The 20,997-nt window shown below is 39.1% G+C and overlaps 1 protein-coding gene across 1 annotated transcript in view; it reads right to left on the bottom strand.

Moving 5' to 3' along the window:
- Positions 1-20,997, bottom strand: part of dnah5 (dynein, axonemal, heavy chain 5) — a gene marked incomplete at its 3' end in the record, with an annotated part of 91,776 nt that overhangs the window by 54,049 nt on the left and 16,730 nt on the right. Inside the window, exons 13-44 of the mRNA XM_008303463.1 lie at positions 20,684-20,890; positions 20,315-20,395; positions 19,243-19,333; positions 18,806-18,951; positions 18,405-18,582; positions 17,864-18,122; positions 17,339-17,528; positions 17,051-17,150; positions 16,460-16,578; positions 16,114-16,190; positions 15,902-16,026; positions 15,588-15,823; positions 15,030-15,248; positions 14,759-14,821; positions 14,223-14,461; positions 12,251-12,398; positions 12,042-12,134; positions 11,095-11,294; positions 10,800-10,953; positions 10,194-10,357; positions 9,824-9,980; positions 9,413-9,625; positions 8,966-9,190; positions 7,522-7,694; positions 6,186-6,256; positions 5,642-5,749; positions 5,188-5,375; positions 4,120-4,314; positions 3,621-3,755; positions 3,327-3,434; positions 2,118-2,271; positions 1,039-1,185 (exon numbers count right to left, since the gene is read on the bottom strand). Coding sequence (XP_008301685.1) covers positions 1,039-1,185; positions 2,118-2,271; positions 3,327-3,434; positions 3,621-3,755; positions 4,120-4,314; positions 5,188-5,375; positions 5,642-5,749; positions 6,186-6,256; positions 7,522-7,694; positions 8,966-9,190; positions 9,413-9,625; positions 9,824-9,980; positions 10,194-10,357; positions 10,800-10,953; positions 11,095-11,294; positions 12,042-12,134; positions 12,251-12,398; positions 14,223-14,461; positions 14,759-14,821; positions 15,030-15,248; positions 15,588-15,823; positions 15,902-16,026; positions 16,114-16,190; positions 16,460-16,578; positions 17,051-17,150; positions 17,339-17,528; positions 17,864-18,122; positions 18,405-18,582; positions 18,806-18,951; positions 19,243-19,333; positions 20,315-20,395; positions 20,684-20,890 — 4,963 coding nt within the window. The remainder of the gene's footprint in view (positions 1-1,038; positions 1,186-2,117; positions 2,272-3,326; positions 3,435-3,620; positions 3,756-4,119; positions 4,315-5,187; positions 5,376-5,641; positions 5,750-6,185; positions 6,257-7,521; positions 7,695-8,965; positions 9,191-9,412; positions 9,626-9,823; positions 9,981-10,193; positions 10,358-10,799; positions 10,954-11,094; positions 11,295-12,041; positions 12,135-12,250; positions 12,399-14,222; positions 14,462-14,758; positions 14,822-15,029; positions 15,249-15,587; positions 15,824-15,901; positions 16,027-16,113; positions 16,191-16,459; positions 16,579-17,050; positions 17,151-17,338; positions 17,529-17,863; positions 18,123-18,404; positions 18,583-18,805; positions 18,952-19,242; positions 19,334-20,314; positions 20,396-20,683; positions 20,891-20,997) is intronic.

Genomic DNA, 20,997 nt, shown 5'->3' with positions numbered 1-20,997 from the left:
GGTTTCTTCATCTTTATAGATTGTTTTTTTCATTCCCACTGTCTCCCTGTGCTTCCTCAGTCAAAAATTTATATCTCTCTATAATATAGCAAGGTCTTAACCTTACTAGTGCTCTGAGATTACATATGTTGTGATTTTAGATAATTTAAAAATGTAATTAGAACTTAATTAAAACAGATAAGTCACGGAATGTTGTTTCTGCATCAGTTGAATTACAACATATGTTTTCACAGGCGTTTTTTTTTTGTTCACCACAGAATACTAAATTCAAAAGCAATTATTTAAACCAACAAGCTGCGCAAATACACTGCACTAAAGCAAACACAGGGAATGCATCCATCTCAAAGAAATGCACAGCTCCATTAGAACATATACCTAATACAGCCAATGCATATTGTGACACATAAAAGCAAACACTTGTAATGTATATTCATATCATTGCACACATGCATTTTTAATGATGTGCGTAGGCTTAGGACTGAGTAGAAAGAGAAAGCAGTTGTTGGTTCCGCTTTGAACTAAGGATGTCCCAAGACATTTATACTTCTCTGCAACATAATGACATACTTCAACTGTTTTTTTGTTGTTTTTTTTTGTTTGTTTTTTTTTGGGGGGGGGGGTTCAGAGTTGCCATTGTCTCCCCCCCTCCAAAAAAAGAAAAAAGAAAAGAAACCCTCAGATTACCAGAATGACTCATTTGAGAAAAACAAAATCTTGTCTGAAAAGGGATCATCCGTCTAATAATTCCCCTCTTCATCTAATGTTGAGAGGATACAGTTACGAAACCTCCTCATTTGCCACTTAAGCAGCCATTACAGCTTGTGTTGATCTCCCTGTGAAGTACTTTTTTACTATTTAGAAAATAACAATAAAAATAATAACAAAAAGATTGAAAATTATTTTGAAATTCATCTATGTTTTGTGTTAAAGTAGTCTTATTTCTCTGGATAACTGAGTGCAGTACACTCACCCACTACTGATTTTAAGCTTAAGTTTTCCAAAGTATGAAACCAGTGCTGAGTATGAAACTTTTCTGACCTTTCTTGGCTCTTAGTGTTTTTCTCCAAAGTGTAGAGAAGATGCCATCAGTCCAGTCGTTTGTTGCCACATCCAGCCGACCAAACATCTGCGGTGCTGTGATGGCTTTAGGGTTCATGCGCAGCTCTCTGTGAGGTTGACCACACTCTGGGAGAAGATGATGTTGATATATATCAATATATATTCATACAAAAATACAAACACAAGAGGCACTTGGATTGTCTTATGTGTCTCCAGGATTGTTTAGAACAAAGATCATGCATGCTGACAGTACAAGTGGATTGTCATCAAGAATGTCAACAGAGGTACAAAATAGATCAATTTTTACTCCAGTCATATACAAATGCATGCAACAAGTTACAGACAAATCTAATCACATATCTACTCCATACATTAAGTATGAATTTTCCGTTAAGTTTTGATTGTAAGTTATTGTATTCACAAATCATTTTCACCCCAATTAAGCCAATTACCTCATTCAACAGCAATGTTTTATACCAACAAGTCATGTATTTGTATATTACACATATCCTACCAATTCCAATTTGAACTTGTTATCTTAAAGTGCTTTGGAAATTTCTGTTCTCATTTATCAGTCTTCATCCATCATCACATGTCTTCATACTTTCCTTCCAATCATTCTCTAATCACCCATCCCTGACCCCAACATCCACCTCTCCTGCTTCTCATTTTCAAATCAGCTTGTTGCATCATTCTTGCTCCTGGTGTTGTTCTGCTCTTCTGTCTGGTAACCTGTTTGTTCCCAATGCTGACCACCTCTATCTGCCCACCTGCTGCCATTTTCAGTTCAAGAAAAGCACTGAACTGGTTTCCGTCTCCACTGGAGTCATGTGCAGGGAAATCAGTGCAAGTTTTTTATCATGTATTGTTCTGGAACCATGTTCAGATATTAGTGTCTACCAACCACCTTGAACAGATATGTTCTCTTGGTTTGTGAGGTGTCACCTTAAACTCAAGGGGAAAAACTCTTTTCTAATAGACAATTTTCAACATCAGTCAACTTATCACAAATTATGTCTCTTTTGAAACACACATCACAAACATGCGCAAAATCCTACCTGTCATAGCTCTCATCAGAGTGTGTATACAAGTTGTCTTTCCAGCTCCACTGGGTCCCAGAGCCATCATACCATGTCGGACCCTCTGAGTCTCAAACAGCTGGATGACCTTTAACTTCCAGGGAGGGTGAATGATCAGACCTGCATCTTCAACCTGAAGGAGCAAAATATATATGAAGTTCCAACTAAAAATAATTCACAATATTGGATTTTCATCTAATGAATGTGAGTGTGCTTGGTTGTCTGTCTCTAAGTGTAGCCCTGTGATAGACTGGCGACCTGTCCAGGTTGTCCCCTGCCTTTGCCCTAAGTCAGCTGGGATAGGCTCCAGCCCCCTCTCCCTGACCCTAGTGAGGTGTATAGATAATGGATGGATGGATGGATTTTCATCTAAATCTGCTGTATCGTTTTTACGAGCTCATTTCGATTGATCGCATATGTCGACATTTTAACCGTATCATTATGCCTGCTCTTATTGTAATAGCCCACTGTCAGATGCCGATATAAAGAAAAAGAATGCTTTTCAATCCTAAAAAACACTAAGTTAAAAAAAATATTGAATTCAAACTATGTCAAATTACACATTAAACATGCCATTTTCATTTTGATGCTGATATTTCACCCTAAAACATTACAGCTGATATCACTGTGCATCTCTACTAACTATATTTAGTCTCACCTCTTTTTTTTTTTTTTTTTTTACACTATACTAAGTACAATGATATGTTGTTGATAATGCCATTTGGGCAGTATGATGTACTGTACTGACAGAATCAGACACAGGTTCACATTTATTTAAAGAAGGTGCAGAGATACAAAGACAAGCATACTGCAGGAGTGAAGCCATATAATGTAATGCAGGCACAAAAAGCTGTAATTTACAGACTTAACATTTTACTGTATCTCTTACTTTCTATATCCAGCCCACAGATACTTTGGTTCGGTCCTTGACAAATGCTAAATGGCACCATCTGTAACCCTTTGGGTGTTATATCTTAAGGCGCTTAAGAGTGACACAAAAGATACAGTGGTCTCACAGTCCATTAGGCTTTTAGCCAGTTTTACTCAGCCTGTTCATATCTCTTTTTCACCCTCTGTTTATTATTCCTTCTGTCCTTTTTCACGCTTTCTCTCTCTTTCTAATCATCCGTCATGCAGTCCTACTGTAGTTCTCGGAAATTTCGCTCTTCATTCATCACTCCCTCCTACCTGTTTGTCGATGGCAGCCTCTAGTTCAGGGTAGCCAGCTTTATCAAGTTGGATGCCTGGGAAGAGGTCTTCAATTAAGCTCAGGAACAGAGGCTCATCCTCATCGATCTAACAAACACATGTGCACACACATTTACAAAAATCCAGCAAACCCTATTGTTTGTCTTAAATCTACACTTGATATTCTGGTCTGTGTATAGATTTTTTTCTTACTTATTCACTTCTTATCTCATGACAATACATTAAATGGAATTTCATCTAGTTGATGCTCGTCTGTTTATTTCCTATACCAACCAGTTTGGAAAGGTTCATATCCCTCAGAACCCTCATGACAATGGTGGACTCTGTGTCACTGGGGTTTGCTCGCTTGGCTGCTCCCAGTGTTCTCAGAACCGACAGGATGTTCCTCAGGCCAAAGTCATAGTGAACCTGAACAATCACAGACAGCATTTTAGATTAAATTAAAATTTGTAGACAGCTGTGCAAAGCCTTGTGATGCATTCCAATGACTCAGAAATATTTAAAAACTAATTTGCACAACACAAATGTCGATAAATCTGCAGCCTTGGAAAATTGTTGTTCCACAATATGCGTAAATGACAGATTGCTACAAACTGACTGAGTACAATTCTACAAGCAACACACTGGTCTGTTATTATTCAATACATTTTGCCAGATTAAAGTGGCTCATCCACATTCCATTCACCAAGGCCTACCACTCTGCACTTGTTATTTGGTTTGCAGTGTTAAAGCTGAGTCCTTAGAATTCCTGTTTTTTGTTTGTTTTTTTAACCTGTTTGGAGAGTTGTTCCTCGCACAGCTTGTAAAGAGTGAAGAACTTGCGTGCCAGCTCCATGTTGTCAATAAACCCACAACTGGCCAGTTTCACCCGAATGATGATCTGACGGTCAGGAACCATCATAGCCACAGAGCGGAAGTTGATCTTCAAGTTCTCAGGAAGCTCTTGGCGACCTGCATAACCTGGGTTCTGATCAGACAGGAAAACAAAAACAGGAGTGCTAAATAAGATGAAACTGAAAAAAAATGTGTACAATTTGCAACATACACATCTCTTTGTTTTTATTTAAGATCATCATGAGTAGGGCTAATACTCCAGCGTCAAGAAAGTTAATAGCAAACTGCTTCCTTCAGCAAGTTAAATCCCTGTGGACACAGCTCAGACCCTCTGTTCCACAGAGCCTGCCTTCGATTACTATTTCTGTACACACACGTGTACACACACGCACTGTAAAAAGAGTTTTAAAAAAATTAGTTTTCACCCCTCTCCCCACAGGAGAGAATTATTCAGCTGTTCTCTGTTTAATTACTTGCCTTGGGACATCAACTGAGCTGAGGAGATAAAGTGATCTAACTATGTTGATGAACGCTGGCTAATATTATTAAAAAAGGGCAGAGCCTTGTGTTCAATATTGTACAAACTGGCTTGTAAAATAAGTCCTGTTGTGCAATTCCACTTAAGTATACTCATATGTAAGTATATATACATACACACAAACACACACACACATTGTACACATTAGAAACCTATGTTATTTGAGATTTATTATATGTTTTTATATAAAAAAACAACATTTTTGCTGGACTTTTTTTTTTCAGATTTTTTATTTTGTTTATAAAATAAAGTTTCTTTTTATGTCTAAGTTGCTCCATGCACACAGGTGTTCAGATGCAGGTATATCACCCAGAAACTTTGTACACATAATAATATTTCACTTAATAAACAAAGACAGTGGCATTGCATCCCCCCTAAATCCTCTCTGACTGATAAAAAACAATAAATAAGACTGATGATAGTTTCTACACATACATTTTGAAATATCAGTACTGGTGTGTCACTGACCATGGTAAGAAAGATGCCAAACTCTGGGTTCATATCCACATTGTCTCCATCAGTGAAGACAAAGTTTTTGCGACGTTCCTTCTTGCAGGTGAGAACAATCGCAATCTGCTGGGCTGCCACGGACAGTACTGGGAGGTCGATGCGGTTAAACTCGTCAAAACAGCCCCAAGAACCAGACTGAGCCAGACCTGGTGATCAAACATGCAGTTTTATGGTCATTGTGTTAAAATGAATCTTTCAAATAAAAATTTTTCATAAAAATTAAACATATTTTCTCCTCGTACCATAGCGGTGACTCATTTACACAAAAATGAAAAACAACACTCATAACCACACTCATAATTCTCAAACTGTGGACAGATCTTTTTGACCTTTAAGCAGTCTAGGCTATTTTATTTGCTTTGCCAATTTTTAGCACAAGCACTACAGCATCATTTTGCTTTGTGACTCTTACCTTTCATTATTCTTCCCAAGCCTCTGAAATCCATCTGGTCCGAACAGTTGAAGACCACAACATACTTTCCCAGACAGCGACCCATGTCTTTGGTGGTCTCAGTCTTTCCTAATAACAAAATTCATATTTCTCACATCATGAACGAAGATGGAACTAGTTTTATCATGACAGGAAACCTTAGAAAACATTTTGGCCTTTACACTTGTATGATTCTTCATTTGGAAAATCACGTGAGCTCTATGACATCTAAAGGGAAAACTATAATGTTCTATTAAATTAAAGAAAACAAAAATAAATAAATAAATGATGTACCCAGTTTTTTGTTTTTTTTTCTCCACTCCATCCCATTAATCATTTGGCAACCCTTTAGCTTAATCTTGGAACAGTTGGTAATTTTAAGATGCCATACTGCTGCCACATTGGTGACATGCTGTGCATTCACGATCCAAGTCTTCAGTTCCATTATTTTCAAAACTGTACAGTTTGAGTGCCATAGTGCCAAAAAATAAAGGAAAACAATGAAAGGCAGATATTTCAGTCTTACCTGTTCCTGCTGGACCAGCAGGGGCTCCACCCATACTCATACCGAGAGCCTGAGCTAAGGTGATGTAGCATCTGAGCAAACAGACACACACAAATATTTTTGTATTTAATTTCACAGGAATAAATATGGTTTACGATTATAAAGTGTGCTTCCTTACAAAAAAAAGTGTCTGTAAAACTAATGTGATATGATTCTGTACATGGAGGTAAAGGGCAGAGAGAGAATGTTGACCCTAAGCTAATGGGGATTCAGGAATCTGCTTAAGGGCAATTTAGCAGGGGGCAGGACTAATGCTTGCCCTTAGCCCTGCTAAACACTGGTTTCTCTTTATATTGTATGACTGACCTCAATTCAAACATCATGATGGCCACTATTATTAAAAAGAATCTCTAAAACAGGTCAGCTTCCTATCCTTATCCTTTTGCTTCCATGTGGTAACAATTACACCTGGCAGAGACAACGAAGGACAGAGAAGCTGAAAGAAAAAAAAGACAGCAAAGCCCATACTAAGTGAAGGGAATGAATCAGATCGTGTTTCAGGCAGGCAGCGATGGCAGAGAGAAAATCAGGGCTGTCTTGGCACCTTCGGCCATAAGGCCGGCCTGCCACTTCTTTGGAGAGCTGCCGTCTGATGTCTGCTGGTAACTCCCTCCCTGCTGCTGTCCCTTCACATTCCCTTCTCTCTGTCTCTTCTCATATTTCCATCTCTGTATCTATTAGTGTGACACTGGTTGTTGGTGAACTTCTACCTCTCTCTCCCTGTCTGATTCTCTTTCCATCAGTCATATCTTCTGTCAGTGACAGAGGTGACGATCAGTGTGAAAGAGTGCCTGCTCCTCCTTCTCTGATTTATTCTCTTCCCATTCCCACTGCTCTCTCTGTATCTCTGCTAACCAAATGCAGTCATTCGTGAGCCATAGAAACTGTATTTAACTTGAACTGATGTTACAGTGAACATTAACTGATACACAGTTAACAGTATGTATCTTAGGCAGTTTTATAAAATACCTTGTTGTTGTTGTAAGTAATTGCTTCTTTTCCTCTGATGTATGAAAATCTCTAATGACTAGCGTGCCATTAAATGCTTGCGACTCACTCTGAATGGTTTCTGCGATGAGGTGCAGCACGTACATTATCAAGGCATTAAAAAAAATGCTGGCTTACTTACAAAAGGTACCATCATATTGTGTGTGAAATTACTCCCAGGTTGTGATGTTCTTGCTTAAACCGTGCAACACAAATGATCTTGTGTTGTGCCTACTAACAGTTTTTACCATTTTAATTCTGCCTTTATTAGAACTTGCATGTGTGTTTGCCCTCATAGATGGTTCTTTACCTGTCAGTCAAAGGTGTAATGACGAGCCTTTCGGTGCAGCCCAGAAATTCATTCTGATAGACGAAACCCACGTCTGTGATGTTGATGATCATCTTGTCTGAGTCCTCGTTGAAGTAGAAGCGACACTGCTTCAGCCACTCAAAGTCATTTGGGCTTTTGATATGCAACCGACACTAGTGGAGGAAAGAATAAGAGTGTTGAAGAGGGAATGATGGAGGGAAGTGGGAGACAGGAGACGGCAAGTCAAGAATTAGATATTGAAGGGCACCATTTATGAGATGATGAGTTATGAGATAAAAGCAGGAGAAAAAAATAGGGGGCATTAGGTGGCAGGAAGGTTACATTAAAAAGGCAGGATGAAATAATAGAGTTGAGAGGGCATGAGATAAAAAAAAATGGGAAGGAATGAAGTTAAAGGAGAGCAGAGAAGGATAGCAGAAGAGAGAGGAGTCAAGGAGAAGGAGATGAGGAGGTAAAATGATGTACAGTGAGAGCAGGAGTCAGAATTAGAAGGGTGTTAAGTACAGATACATTAAATAGAAAAGTGTAGGGAAGGGGAGAAAAACAATGGGAAGGGCAGTATGTGGAAATATTAAAATAGAGGAAATAAAATTAATATGACAGCAAAAACATGTTTGGAAAAATCGAATGGGACAAGGGCAAGAGAGTAAAGTCAGGAGGAGAATACATAAATATATGTAAGAGGTAAAAAAAAGAAAATGTTATAGTCACCATGGAGACAAGCAGCGATTTACTGTTTACGGAGGAGATTCAAACACAATTTAAAAAAAGCTTTCAAGGCACTTGACAGAATGTACTCTTTGGAGTTAAAACTGTTTATTCTGCTGACATGACGACTAACACAGTTGTACAAAGTGGCAGCTAATTAGGATTATCTGACTAGATGTAAACTTCAGCAGAAATTATATGCGGCCGAGGTTTACTAGTAGGACTTAATGCACACTGTATCGGTCATGGGATGCAAGGTGGCTCGGTGGTTAGCACCGTTGCCGTGCAGCAAGAAGGTCGCCGGTTCGCGTCCCGGTGAGGACACCCGGGATCCTTCTGCGTGGAGTTTGCATGTTCTCCCTGTGCAGCGTGGGTTCTCTCCGGGTTCTCCGGCTTCCTCCCTCAGTCCAAAAACATGTTGAGGTTAATTGGTGATTCTAAATTGTCTGTAGGTGTGAATGTGTGTGTGGTTGGTTGTCTGTCTTTAAGTGTAGCCCTGCGACAGACTGGCGACCTGTCCAGGGTGTCCCCTGTCTTCGCCCTAAGTCGGCTGGGATAGACTCCAGCCCCCCCGCGACCTTAGTGAGGATTAAGCGGTGTATAGATAATGGATGGATGGATGGATGGATGGATGTATCAGTCATGTACAGTGTCACTAATCTGATGTTCTGATGTCTGTTTCCTTTTTTTATAGAATGACTAACAACATACTCACCAGGTCATCAAATATGTCCCTCTGGTGGACATGGATAGTGATGAGGGTCTCGTACTTCGTCCTCTCGACAGCTTCGAGGTCTCTTGTGGTCATGTCAATCAGTGTGTTAAGTAGATCCAGGAAGAGCTGGTTGGTTTTAGACATAATGCGACGATCATATCGAGCATTGGTCAGAGCCTCCTCAGAGTCCCTCGTCCATATCATCTGGATACCTAGCAAGCCCACCTGTGTCACAAAAAAGGATATTTAGATATCACATTATGGCATAATGGTCAAATGTACTAAAGACATTCAAACTGTAACCCTGGTATTGCTGGAAAAAAATACTACAGCAATTTAGTTTTGCACTTCCAATCCATTTCAGGATTGGATACCAAATGATCCTGGAAAGTTTTCCACATTTGAACATGTTACTGTACACCTACTATGAATCCAGCTGTGACCCACCTGAGCGGCGAAGGAGTTGAGGAAGTTAATGAGCTGGAAGTCAGAGTCCTGGATGGTCAGAGCCGCCTGTCGGATCACGTTATGCAAAGACCTCTGGGATTCTTTCAGCAGAGCATTGAGCCACACCTCCACGTTCCCTTCTGCTGTGACGGGACGCTCCAGCTCCACCGTCTCCCCTTCCCGGGATGACACGGCCAGAATACGGTCATATACCTGAGGAAGGTGGCATATTTAATTTAATAGCACTATAGATTGCCTATTCTATTTTTCTTTAATATTCTATTTCTCTTACAATAAAATATGTGTTCTTAAGCCCTTTCTGAAGGTCTGAAAGGTGCCATTGCTCTTTGACAATGACCTGCCAGAAGGTCAACACAAACAACACTCAAACTGGCTCCATTAAAGATTCACCTTGTCATGAAATCGGACGCATTTGATGTTGTCGAAAACATTAAGAAGGTGGGCCTGGATGGTATGGGAGTCAGAGGCCTGGCCCAGGATCTCCAGCAGGGCAGGGTCAGACACAAAGAAGAAACGTGGGAATAGCAGACGCTTCTTCTCCAAATAGCTGTTTGAGCCCATGAGAAAACGAAAAAAAAGGTTATCTGTTTATCTGTTTAATAGCAGCTCACAAGCAATACAACAAACCAGACAGCTCGCAGTAACAAAACAGTCTGCACAACTACCCTCCCTCATTTTTTATAATTGGAATATTCATGAACAAACTGCCATTATGTTTGCAGGTGTGAGATGATTACTATTGTGGTCCTTGTGTTCTCACCCTGTAAGTGACTTCTGGCAGATTTCCAGCTGTTCCAGCAGGTGAGGAAGCAGCTGTCCCATGGTTTCATCTCCCACACACGACTGCACCACATTGGGCATTTCGTGGGCTCGCATCATGATCTTCACCCAGGACTTATCAATGTTAGAGAAACGCTTTGCTTCCTAAAAAGATTGAGTTTGTCATTCATCAAATTATCAGAGATTGATTATCTGCATTTTGCTTCAAATCTATTTTTTTATTTGGAAAAATCTATTTGGTTGATTGTTCTAAATACTAAAATTTTGTTTTAGGTATTTGTTTTTTACAAAAAGGACATGAACTACAAAAAAATAGGAAATTATGTCTGACACTAACTCCATAAATTACACAGAGAATTAAAGACATTATTGACAGTAATCCCTTAATCTGGAAGTTGTGTTCTACACGTAAAAATGCTTATTATACACAAGATACTGCTAATTACAAAAAAGAAAACAATCAGTTCACAGGTTCAGTTCTTTTGAAGTTTACTTTTAAGCTTGATAACCATGTGATTTCAGTTATATCTAAGAACTAGAGAGTAGCTTGGAGAATAAAAGTTGAATAGTCTACTGTTACAGTTACCTTAGGCAGCTGTTTGGCAATGTCTCCACCCACAAACACAGCTTCCAGGTAGATCCAGAGGTTCTGGACAGTCATCCAGTGTTCGATGATATCAGTGGTGTTGGAAAGATTCTGAACCCACTTTTGAATCTGAGCTTTAAATGGGGTGTTATACCTGAGAAGTTAAATATGCACTCAAGCGTTACAGTAGTGTGTCTACAAGGCCATCCAGCTACATTTCACACAACCAAGGGGCCAGAACATTCTATGGCCCTCATCTAACTCCTGATTATTATGAGACTTAGCACTGACATACCTGTTGCTCATAAGAGAACCCAGGATCATCAGGCTGTCTTCCATGCTGGTGATGATCTCCGATGTGCTGTCTCCTCTTAGCAGCAGCTCTCCACGGGTCTTAAAGCTGGCAAATGTAAAAGTCTTGTTGTCCCACTCAGCAATCACTTGCTTCAGCTTCTGCTCAATGTCCCGCTCTTTCACAGCACTGATACAGATATCCTGTAAAGGCCCCTCAAATGTGTGAAAACCTTAGAAGAACTATTTTTAGTGGTGAACAAATGCATAAATAAACACTGACGAAACTCAAAACAAAATGCAATAATGCATATCTGTTATAAAAACGCAACCAGCGACACTTTTCAAAGGCTGCCACATTCTCTCAGCGGCTGTCTGTTACTATGGCTAAGATGCATTAAGTATTTTTTTTAAGTATGTTAAATCAAATTTGCTAGAGCTGCAGGTGGGCATTTAGAGCACTTTTAATAACATCAGTTTTCACTGATTCATTGTTGTAAAGTCTTTCAGATCTGATTCACAGATAATGATGAAGAGGCTTTTATATTTCAACAGTCTCATTTAGAATCTCTCTCATACAGAGAGTCCACGTTGTTCATTTTGGCTTTAAAGTTTGCAACTTTGATACACTGAAAGTCAACCTCATGAATTCTACACTTCACATCAAAAACAACTAAAAGTTACATTTGAATGAATAGCTGTAAATAAAGAGACCTTGCACTAAATGGGATATGCGTATATTACTGATCAAAATGTATTCAAGTGACTTTATTCCAAAATTGCGAGAATAAGGTATAAAACTTCCTCCAAACCACGTTGTGTCATTTAGAGGCCATGACTTATTTCAATGTAATCTAAATGCTTGTTTTGTCATTCACTCCATGCAACAAAAAAAGCAAACTTTTGCATTTTTCTCTGCATGCATAGGTAGCCTCCTGTGACTATTCTTACCTCAATCTCCTCTTTATTCTTAAGCAGAGGAGCCTCCATAATGTTACGCAGTTTGAATGTATCACTTTCCACCTCAAAGGTATGACCAGTCACCTAGGAACAAAACCAGATTAACTTCAGGTACTATGATCATTACTGGGTACAAGTTTAACAGTTGATGTTAGTAAAATGGAGCTACAATGGTTTGCTGGCTGTCATGTTTAACTGACCTCAGTGATTCTCTTCCAGTGGCGGGTCATCATAGCTTTATTGGTCATGAGTTCCAGGAGGGGGCAACACTCACTGAACTCATCGATGGTCTTCTTCAGGTCCAGGAAGGCCTGCCACTCCTTCAGACCACGAGGCAGTTTGCGACACCTGTTAGTTCAAAGAATGCAATCGTTTAACTCAGAGCTAACAAATGTTTTACAAATGCCAAATTAATTATGTTCCAATTTTTTATACAATATTAGGCGGGTGGTCTTAATGCTGTGGTTGATTGTTTCCCTGCTGTTCATAAAGTTTTACTGACACTGTGCAAAAGAATGCATCACTATTCTCTGTTCTTCACATTAAGAACAATCATTGATTTTTTTTTTTTTCTTCTGGTTTTAGACTTTCTAGACTTGTCAGGATTAGTGAAGCTAGACTTTTATATATAACTTGAATCTGCTGTCTATGGTGACATTCCTGCACTTGTATTTCACCACAGGTAGCCATAGATTACATCTACCAGCAATGATTGGGTTGGCAGAGCTGAAGAAGGAAGTAACTGTAGTGATAGAGATAGAGTAGGATGTAGCTTTGGCTGCAAATTGACAACAGCAAAGAAGCGAGGTGGTATCAACAGTGTTTGTGTGATTAATCTCGCTGCCAGGAGGGGGAGAGAAAAGTTACATGCTGCAGGTTCAGGTGCTTGATTGAGCCTGGCAAACTCCTTCTTGTTTGGAAACATTCACTAGCAACCGCAACAACTGAAAATATAATGCTTGGGAGCTATATTTTACTAATTAACAATGTGTAAATTAACAGCGGATATGTATATTTTGTAGTGTGTATTTTTATATTGTGGTTCAACAGAAATATTAAAAAAAACAAGCAAACCAAAAAAAAACAAGCAAATAAGCATGATGGGACCCATAAACTAGTATTTTGTTGACCAAGCCTTTAAGTCAATCACTGCTATTAAGTGTTTTCTGTAACTCTCAATCAGACTTCTGCATCTGTTGACAGGTATTTTGATTTTGGCCCATTGCTCATCAGCAAAGTGCTTTAATTTAACAGTTTTGTTTTTTGTTTTTTGTTTAATTATTCTTTTCAACCACAATTCAAAAGCAATGTCTTATTTCACTAAATTGTAATTTAGTAAATTTTTATTTATTATAATTTTTTTCAGTTTCTAGTAATTTGAGTGACTATTGTGAATTTTGCCTTTTTTTTAATGGAAGGGTATGAATACATTTGAGGACGACTGTATATTTAAAGCAGCTGAATACCAAGTTTGTAACTCACATGTTATTAATGACAATCATTGTCTATTCAATTTGTGTGGCATTATCCCTTATATGAAACACAGTTCCCAAGTTCATGCACCATGACTATTATACAGCTGTATCAAACATAAAGCAACACTATTCAATCCACTATCCCCTGATTACTACTAACTGCTTCCAGCTTTAGTACTCGTGTCTGCTGGACAAGAGACAAGACAAACGAGGGGACATTAATCAGTTTTGCCTGGATCCTCTCCTTTGTAGAAGACTGAGTGTAAAGATAAGTGTAGATTGGAATTCTAAAATTAAAATCTTCATGCAATGCCTAATGAAAAATCTTGTGCAACTCCAGAGTGAAGACTTTCTGTAAAGCAGAGACAGGCGCGATGCCGAGAGCAAGGACAGATTAATGCACTTCAGTTAAATTAGATTTTTCTTCTTTTTCATTTTACTTTACTTCTCATTTACACACTTTCTACACTTTCTGTAGCAACCCTACAGCTTGATCAATATGTGTGAAAGTCCCTTTTTTCAGTTTTATCAGTATAACACCTACCTTGGTTTGTTTCAGGTTCAGTGGGCGTTGCATAATCTTTCCTGGAAGTGTCTCACTGTCCATTTCACTTAGAGTTTAATCTCAGGTCAGCCGTACTCTGGTTAAGACAATTCAATACTGAACAGTTTTAAGAGACAAAACAACCTGTCTAACCTGGTCTGGAAGTCTAGCAGCTCATTATTGATCTTCTCGATATGGATGTCGGCCCAGAGGATATCGTAGTAACCATTGACTGTTTCGATGACGTTGTTGTAAAGGCCATACAACTTTTGCAGCAGAGTCAGCTGCTTCTTAATCTCCAGCAGCTGAGGATGCTGGGTAACAGGAAGTCCAAACAGCTCCTCTCCACTTGTGTAAGTGACATACTTTCTGAATAGATTGTCAAATCGATTCTAAAGGGGAGAACAAAAAAATATATATTAAAAAATTAGTTCATGAACTCTGTAATGGCAGAAATTAATATTTGATGAAATATGGCTGATTTAGCTGCTCTGAGTTTCAGCCATTATGCAATAGGTGCAACCTATGCAATTATCCAGGTATAAACAGATTTTACGTAAAGCACGCCACCCTGAACATAACTATCATGTAACTGCTTTTGTCAGGCACCAGGATCATTCGCATCACCTGAATTAAAGACACTAACTGATATGTTTGACTACGTCCAACTCACATAACCAGTAACAAACCTGGAACATGATCAGTCTGTCACTGGCATCCTGAGGCGCTAACCCCACCACCATGGGGCCATCCTGAAGCACAAAGAGAAAAGAGAGTCTTTGTCACTTGCTATCAAACTACTCTAAGTATTATTCAATTAGTTTAATTATGTGATGTAATTTAAACAAATAGCTTGATTAGAAGTGAGTACAATGGCTGCAAGTGCTGTCTGGAACAATTTGTGCAGACTTGTGAACATGAGTATTACAATTTTTGTCACTTTAGAATTTTTTTTTTTACCTTGTCATAATCCTGGTAAAAGTGTTGGCAGTCTTCCAGAAAGACCTTCATATTGACAACCAGTTCTCCTCTAAAGTTTGGCTGCAAGGACACCAGCTCGTTCTGCACCTCTGTACTCCGGGACAGCAGCTTTTCCCAGGTGTAACGCAGGGTGTCCACCTTATCAGCCTCCTCTTTGGCCACTGACAGCTCGTATTTATTAAGCATGGCATAGGACTCCTGTGGGGGTGGGGGGAAGATATCTTCTATCTGGCATTAACAGCTCAAATATCTGCATTTTTACAAATAATAATGAACATAAAAAGCAAAAATTTCCCCACATTGCCACTGATCTTTTAATACAGGACTTAATCTAAACACTTCAAAACACTACTTGAGTGCTCATGCTCAGCACTACATCCTTGTATGTAGCATTGCTACCATTATCCCTATTCACATTGCAAAAACATTCAAGCACTGCTGAGATTCTTTCACACACACTCCTTAAAACACCTCTTTCCCGCTGAGTGTATTATATCTTTTATTACCTGGTATGAAAGACGCAATGCTGTGATTTACCTCTATGGGTCCAACTAGAAAATCAACAGATATCTGGCGCTCTCTGATCTCCTTGAGTGCAGCCATGCCAATCCGAATGTCATCCAGGTCTTTAATCTGTCGATTCAGTTTCTTTCCTGCTTCATCAACAAAAGCAAAGATCTGCTCCATCTCTGAGCGGTATTTTCTGTTACAGTAGAGTCCGTAGTCCACCATCCAGTTCTTGGTTTCAGCAGTGAGGGACATTTTTAAGGAAGCTGGCACAAAGAAAGCGAGATCAGCAACTGTAAGTCAAATTCTTGTTGGTTGGTGTCAAATGTACAACCTAATCCAACCTGTGAACAGGGCCAAGGCGCTGACAATGATGTACTCTGGTTCTGAGTTTATTTCCAACTCCAAGTCTCGATAGAAAATAATCTGGCTTTCAAACTCTGACAGTAAGGGACTCCCCTGGATGAATCTGGATAAAAACATAAACCAAAAAAAAGCAATGACTTAATCATTTCTGGCAATCCAACCTGGATATCAGTCATTCAGTTTCACATACTTCTGCATGGTGTCTTCACGGTCCTTCCTCCAGATGTGATGGTAACGGCTAAAGCGGTCTAGAGCAGTCACCACCTCCTGCAAAATAAATTAAAGAGGAGTTAAGTAGGAAATTTACTGCACTAGAAATGTAAAATTTAGGATAAGATGAAAAGGTCATTTCTCCTCATACGAAATGATGGAAATTAAAATACAATGAAAAATAACATTTATTGCCTTTATCCATTTGCTGTGGACAAATGCTACTGCTGAACTAGACAGAATAATATAAATGTAAAAACTATATATTAGCTTTTACTATATACTTAGATTATTATATATTAGCTTATATTATAAACTTTCTGTACCTTTTTGGTGGAGGTAATGGAGGTGCCGAGAACAGACACCAGCTTGACGATTTCCTTGTTCTCAGACACACTCTTGTAGTAGTTTCTGGCTTGGAATGGGATTGCTTGGATCACAGATGCTGAAATGTCTGAGGTGCTGCCATCTGGAAGGTATATAGTTTGGCGAACAGAATGTTTGTTGTGACAGAATAGACACGGAGCGGGTGGACAAGATGCTTGTGAACGTTAAAATCTGCGGGGCTTCGCATGGAATCCTTCGTTTCTAATTATACATCAATACAGGTTGCATTTACATCCTCTGATTCTCTGATATATCTATAGAACATATCTAAAGAAAAGTTTTGTCACATCAAATTAATTAATCTGCAACTTTATCATTCATTAAATACGCAGTTTCATTTGATTTCCTCCATGTTAGCCCTTGTAGAATGTGACCAAAACTGCTGCTCTATCTGAGCAGTATTTTAAAATGTCTTTTCTTTCTATCTACAACTCGTCAGATGGGGCTTTGCTTTGTTCAGTTGTGACATAATGACATCTGATCGAATGTTGGAAACAATATGAATAAATCTCAAAATGTCTCATGTCAACTTATACCAGCCAGGCTCCTGTACGTCGTTGCTCCATCCTCTGATTCACTCTCAGAACTGTCTTGTTTCAGAGCCGCCATCCGTCTTTCATTCATTTTTCTCTGCAAAAGGAGACTTAAATGTAAGAAAAGGCCTCGGGGTTTGTTCAGTAGACTACAGAACCAAAACATAATCAGTTCAAATAAATTGACAACTAATTAGTGAATTTGGTGAATGGAGGTTGTTCTGTCAGAAATGTAACTCCGCGACTCATCACAAATGATTATCTAAGTCGTCCCATCAAACCCACCTTAGAGATCCTCTCTTTGCTCCACTGGCCGACCCCTTTGCTCACACTGACCACACACTCTACAGCTCGGTTCAGAGCCTGTTGGACCTCCTCCAGAGCCGGGACCATGGCGATGTTAGGGATGGAGAGGGTCACACTGACTCGGAAGATTGCCTGCTGACTGTTGCTTTTGCCACGGTTGGTTAAGTCACTCTCAGCTGCAGGGAGAGATTGGAGTAGCTGTGATACAACATGACGTGATTCCAAGATTTTTATGAGCTCAAACAAAGGACGCAAAAAGTAAGAACTCAAAATTGATGGTAACTGACAAACCTGATATGGTGTTTGTGGTCAAATAGTCCTGCTAGGACAAAAGTGACTAAGGAAATGCACTATTGAGTTTGTAGTATTGACAGAATAAAGGCTGCTGGGTCAGTCAGGTAATTTTATAATTTTGTGTCTTCTCAAAACACTTTTTTTGTGACTTTAATTTGAAAAATGTTAATGGTTTTACATTTTAATTGCAACAAAGTGATTACACAAGACCAACCTGAGAAATGCTTGAGCGAGGACGTATGTATGCATTTGCGTAGCATCTCCAGGGTGTTGCGTGTTGCTCTGAGCAGGGCATCCACGTTGCGGTGGTTGAAGTAGGAGAGCAACTCCTGGGCTTCCTCCTCCATCACTTCCATCAGATCCCTCTTCTTCTTTTTCCTCATCAAGGGAGAGGAAGGACCAACGCTAGCGGGAAGGAGCAACGTGTTTCGAGAGAAGAGACGGCCCTCTGAGCGACGCTCATCTTCACCTATAGGGACACAATTTATCACATGTATTAACAAAAAACAACCTTTGCTGGACAGATATTTCATATAGTGTGCATATAAACTCAGTAGCGTTCATTCTTATAAAGCAAAACTAAAAAGGTTATAACAAATGGTGTCCTTTGTAGTCATGTCCCTTCCCTTCTATTATTTCATGCATTTGTGCTCATGTTCTATTTTACATGAAGCTCGACTTATACAGCACACTGCATTGCACCTTATCACATCCTGTTCCATGTAGTCTTAACAGGAACGTGTTTTTATACCTTCACTATCAATGTGGTCAATAGCCTTGCTCTCAGTGCAGCTTTCTTCCTCAACCTTCTCCACCTCCTCTTTCTGATCGTGGTCGAATTCCAGCAGCATGTTGATCACCTCATTAGCAGCCTCCTCTACCAGTGAGCTCTTGATGTGGAGATTCTGAGCTTGTCTTATGCACAGGTCCTACACACATGTAAACACAGTACAATAGATTGTACAAGAGTAACCATTCGCATAATTAATGTTTGAGTAGGGAAAAAAAATTTAAATGTTTTATAAGTAATTACAGCCTCTTTTTAAAATTATGACAAAGGGGGTTGTGGTATATATTTAAGAAAGGTAGGTTCAGTAAAACTATAATTGCAGACTGACAGGGTTATTTTAAGTGTTATTTGTATTTATTTACCCTGGTGGTTTGAACAAACTCCTCACAGGTGACTGGTTCATCCTCTGGCAGAACACACAGTGTGGATACGCTCATCTCCTGCAGTACTGCATCTATTCTAAACTCCACCAAGTCATTCACTCTGTCCATCAACAGCTCCAGGTCAACTGGAGACACAAGAGTATACGACAGAGAGTTACCAAGACTGACAGAAATAAAGGGAAAGAAGGGAAGAACAAGGGGAAGGCGGCAAGCGTTGAGGAGGTTGGCATAACAAAACAAAAAACCGTGGAGTTTCGAGATGGACAGAATGTATGTGAGAGTAACTTTTGAGAACACAGAGTGCACAATGAATCAATTAATGTAAATTTGATTACACGCTGTCAGTGCTGAGTTGCAGGTTGTCTGCAGGATGTGTCAGCATGTGAGACATTGATGCTGCTGGATTTTTTGCTTACCCAATGCCTTGTCAATGCGGCTGAGATACTTGTCTGTGTTCAGAGATGTCCAGTTGAGGGAGGTCAAACCTGGCTGTATAGCCTCATCCACCTGTCAAGTAAGTGATGTATGGCATGATGATGCTCTGCACAGTAGCTGCTGTGCACAGTCAGTCTTATTCTGTCAGAGACTCGTCTGATACGTGTTGAACAATGCAATTGTGCGGTTATCCCAATCCCTAAAGTGACTATTACATCACAGTACTGATATAAAACTGCATTGCTATTGACACAAGTCTAAAAGCATATTTAATCAATAAATAATTTAAAATCATATGACCTTTTGTTGTTTCAGATATTTAGACATTACCATCTATACTGTAAGATACATGTCTGGTTGTGAACTGGGCAACATATAGTATTTTCTTTCAGTAGAGACATTTAGAATCATTCTAATGACTACCTTTACTTCTACTTGAGCATATTAACTAAACCAATAAAGATTTTACTGGACTACGTTTTTTCACTGCTTTACCCCTCTGCCAGAGAACTAGCTGGTGGACAGCATTGATTCCACACAGGAAAACACGCAATGACACTGCTAACGTGAATTTTACGTACTGAAAGTTTGCTAAAAAGGATATGGAATTTCCATTAAACTCCATAGCAACAATGCATAAATACCATTAAAGAGCCTCCTGAAGACAAAATGTCTGCAGGACAATTACACACACCTGTGCTTTAGAAAGAAAAAAAGAGGAATAGAACATGTAATAAAAATAAAACTATTAACTAGTGCATATCAAAACACACTCGCAATTGATAAATGAAGCTCTAAAATATTCTATATTCAGTAAATTAACAGAATTATGGGGCAGTATCAAATAATTCCTCATATTCATAAAAAGTAAAACACAGAAATACACTAATTCATTGTTAAATAATTCAATTTCTATTTAATGTTATATATCCTATTATTAGGTATAGTTTCAATCCTAAATTTAGTATTACCACAACCCAACAAGTACATAACATGCAAGATATGGAAGATAATTTAAATTAAAACTTGAATTAAATCATAACCACATCTTACCTTAGCTACATGAGGCATGGCCAGCTGCTCAAAAACACTCTGAATCTTCGCCCGCACTCTGGTGTTCTCACTCAACATTAACTGAAATGAGATAGATGTTATTACATTTGATATATTCATTTTCAAAATTGTTGGAGAATACTGTAACTACTAGAGAAATGACCATTTTTGCATGATAATACTTTTCACAATACCCTTTTGTCCTCCTCTCAATTTCAGCCTCACATTTTATGGCCTATACCTTTGTGTGGATTTCTAACACAAATACAGATGTCACTGACTCTGATTCTATAAATCAATTTTCTTTTCTCATAGTCATCTTGAAGTTGTATGCATTTCCTGATGCTTAAAACTATGTGCAATATTCACCTGTAAGTTGTTGTAGTTCTTTGTGAAGATGTCCTGTTTCTGCTGCAGCAGAGCAGCAAAGGGAGGGATCTCCAAATTCATCCTGGTCATGCAGTTTACCTCCCTAATCTGGGTCAGAACCTCTGGGTCAAAGTTCACAAACAGCTCCCCTGTTTCTGGAGATCGGACCAGCAGAGAAGCCTGCAAGCCCACCCTTGCATCCTCCATCTGTACATCAAGGAGGATCAGGGAGTTTAGTGAGGGTTGTGAGAAAAATGAAAAGGGAGAGGTGTGGAGAAAAAAAGGAAATGAAGCATGAAGTAATAATTATTGTT

The sequence above is a fragment of the Stegastes partitus genome, unplaced genomic scaffold, assembly GCF_000690725.1.
Source record: "Stegastes partitus isolate 25-593 unplaced genomic scaffold, Stegastes_partitus-1.0.2 Scaffold2011, whole genome shotgun sequence".
Taxonomy (NCBI): domain Eukaryota; kingdom Metazoa; phylum Chordata; class Actinopteri; family Pomacentridae; genus Stegastes; species Stegastes partitus.
The sequence above is the reverse complement of the archived record's forward strand: the minus strand, read 5'-3'. Positions and strand labels throughout refer to the sequence as shown.